The sequence below is a fragment of the Apteryx rowi genome, unplaced genomic scaffold, assembly GCF_003343035.1.
Source record: "Apteryx rowi isolate R43461 unplaced genomic scaffold, aptRow1 scaffold_673, whole genome shotgun sequence".
NCBI classification, from domain to species: Eukaryota; Metazoa; Chordata; class Aves; order Apterygiformes; family Apterygidae; genus Apteryx; species Apteryx rowi.
Window position 1 is genome coordinate 9,996 of NW_020450953.1, and position 2,823 is coordinate 12,818.

The 2,823-nt window shown below is 69.5% G+C and overlaps 1 protein-coding gene across 1 annotated transcript in view; it reads right to left on the reverse strand.

Moving 5' to 3' along the window:
• Positions 1-79: 79 nt before the first annotated feature.
• TARS2 (threonyl-tRNA synthetase 2, mitochondrial) overlaps positions 80-2,823 on the reverse strand; it is a 9,165-nt gene continuing 6,421 nt past the window's right edge. The window contains exons 12-19 of the mRNA XM_026085777.1: positions 2,249-2,411; positions 2,021-2,158; positions 1,847-1,924; positions 1,618-1,718; positions 1,411-1,515; positions 1,251-1,323; positions 1,046-1,160; positions 80-295 (exon numbers count right to left, since the gene is read on the reverse strand). Of these exons, the coding sequence (XP_025941562.1) occupies positions 147-295; positions 1,046-1,160; positions 1,251-1,323; positions 1,411-1,515; positions 1,618-1,718; positions 1,847-1,924; positions 2,021-2,158; positions 2,249-2,411 (922 nt within the window). The 3' untranslated portion in view covers positions 80-146. The remainder of the gene's footprint in view (positions 296-1,045; positions 1,161-1,250; positions 1,324-1,410; positions 1,516-1,617; positions 1,719-1,846; positions 1,925-2,020; positions 2,159-2,248; positions 2,412-2,823) is intronic.

Below are 2,823 nucleotides of genomic sequence, written 5' to 3' on the forward strand. Positions count from 1 at the left end.
ATGCACCGAGTTGCTCAGGTCTCAGCTCGCGCTTCCCAAACACGGCACGGCACGGGGGGGTGTTTGCCAGCGTTTTAATGTGCTGCAAGTGGGGGGGGTCGGGGGGGGGCCGCTGCCTGGCGCCTCCCGGCCCCCCCCCCGGCGGCTCAGAAGCGCTCCTCGGCGTCGGGGAGCCGGGCGTCGCGCAGCTCCCGCAGGCGCCGCAGCAGCTCCGGCAGCTGCCGCTCGCCCAGCTGCCGGTTGTCCCGGGTGCGGACGCTGACGGTGCCGCCCGCCTGCTCCTTGGGGCCCACCACTGCGGGGAGAGAGGCGCTGCCGGGGGGGGGTCCCGCGCCGTGCACGCATGCGTGCACCCGCGCCGTGCACAGATGCATGCACCCACAGCATGCGTGCATGCACCCACCCACGTCGTGCACGCACGCACCGTCATGCATGCACCCTTGCACCCGCAGCGTGCATGCACCCACCCACGTCGTGCATGCATGCACGCACCCACAGCGTGCACGCACGCTTGCACCCGCGTTGTGCATGCATGCACCCRTGCTGTGCACACACGCATGCACCCACGCCGTGCAAGCATACTTGCACCCACGGCGTTGCATGCATGCATGCTTGCACCCCCGTGGCGCATGCACGTGCACCTGCGTGCAGCCAGGGCACCTTCCTTGCCGGGAACCGGTTCATTCCCGCGTGCTGATGAAGGAACCCGCAGGAATGCGCCCGGGGCCTAATCCCTTCCGGCCAGGTGCCGTCAGATCGCRTGGACCCCACACGTTTCCGTAACCAGCCGAGCTCAGAGCCCCGTTCCCGGGAAGCCGGGGGTGGCTTGCCCTCCCTCGCTCCCGGGGATTTTCCCTGCCCGTCAGCCCCGTTCCCAGGCCAGGAGCCGGCTGCAGGCGGGAGGCCAGGAGCAACTGACTCAAGCGGCGCCGCGGGGCCGGTGAGCCGGCGGCACCTCCCGCATCCTCGCTCCAAGCAGAGCCCGGGATGGGAGGTGGCAGCAAGGGGGGGGACGCAGCATCCCAACCCCCCCCCCGGCTCTCACCCAGCTGGAAGTTGTACTGAGCCAGCTGCGCCTGGCGGATCTTGCGGCTCAGCGTGGCGCCGGCATCCGTGTCCACGTCGGCGGCGAAGCCGTCCCGGCGCAGCGCATCCCGGACCTGCCGGGAGGGTGGGAAAACGGCCGGTGAGGAGCACGGAGCCGCGGTGCTGGAGAGAAGGGAAGGACACAGCGGGACACGGACACCCACCCGGAGCGCGTAGCCCTCCACGTCGGGTCCCAGCGGGATCACCATGGCCTGCATGGGCGAGAGCCAGAACGGCCTGCGGGGCGGCGCGGCGGATCAGCGGAAGGGGGGGGGGATCCCGGTGCCGTGCCGAGCCGTGCCGAGCCGCCGGCTCCCCGCTCACCACTTGCCGCCGCAGCTCTCGGCCAGCACGGCCAGCATCCGCTCCACGGAGCCCAGCACCGCCCGGTGGATCAGCACCGGCCGCTCCGCCGCGCCGCCGTCCCGGCTGCAGGGGACGGGGGGGAGGAAAAAAAAAGGATGCGGTGGGAGAGGAGCCGGGCGCCGCGGTTCGCCCGCCGCGATCCGCCCCCCGCTGCTCCTGCCCCACCTGGCGTACGCCAGCCCGAAGCGCTCCGGCATCTGGAAATCCAGCTGGATGGTGGCGCACTGGTGGTAGCGGCCCAGCGCATCCCGGATCTGGATGTCGATCTGCAAGAGAGCCGCGGCGAGGAGCCTGAGTCGGGAGCGAGTTCCCGTTTTCCTTGCTCGCGCGGCCCGGCGGCGGCGGCGGCACGCGGAGGGGAAACCGAGGCCGGGAGCCGGTGCCGCCCGCTCACCTTGGGGCCGTAGAAGGCTCCGTCGCCCGCGTTCAGCTCCCAGGGCTGCCCGAAATCCCGGAGGCTCTTTTCCAGCTGCTACATGGGGGGGGCAAAAAGGTGGTGGTGGCAGGGGACGGACGTGACGCCACCGGACGGCGGGATCGAGCGGGCGATCCGGGAGCTGCCCCCCACCTGCTCGGCTCGGTCCCACGTGCCGGCGTCGCCCAAAAAGCGGGACGGGCGGGTGGAGAGGGCGAAGTGGAAGGAGAAGCCCAGCACGGCGTAGACGGCGCGCACGAAGTCCAGGCAGCCGCCGATCTCGCTTTCCAGCTGCGGGAAGGGGAGCGGGGGCGTGAGCGGGAGCGCGGGAAGGGGAGCAGGGACGGACGCGGGGACGGGAGCGGGAGCCGCGGCGCTCACCTGCGCCAGGGTGCAGAAGATGTGGGCATCGTCCTGCTGGAAGCGCCGCAGCCGCGTCAGCCCCGCCAGGGCGCCCGAGGGCTCGTTGCGGTGCAGCGCGCCGAAGTCGGCCAGCCGCAGCGGCAGCTCGCGCCACGAGCGCGGCCGGTGGGCGAACATCAGGCTGCTCCCGGCGGGAAGCGAGGGGGGGGGAAAAAAAAAAAGGGGGAGAAGGTCGGCAAACGGGCAGCGGCGGCCCCCCGCCCGGGGCTGGAAGCGGGCGGCGGGGTTCTGCATTCGGGTGTTCTGCATTTTTTGGGGTTCTGCATTTTGGGGGGGTTGCATTTCGGGGTTCTGCATTTTTTGGGGTTCTGCATTTTGGAGGGTGTATTGGGGGTTCTGCATTTCAGGGGGTTCTGCATTTCGGGGGGTTCTGCATTTCGGGGACCTGCATTTGGGAGGTTTTTGCATTTGGAGGGTTTGCATTTGGAGGGTTCTGCTTTTTTGGGGTTTGCATTTGGGGGTTTTGCATTTGGAGGGTTCTGCTTTTTTGGGGTTTGCATTTGGGGGTTTTGCATTTGGAGGGTTCTGCTTTT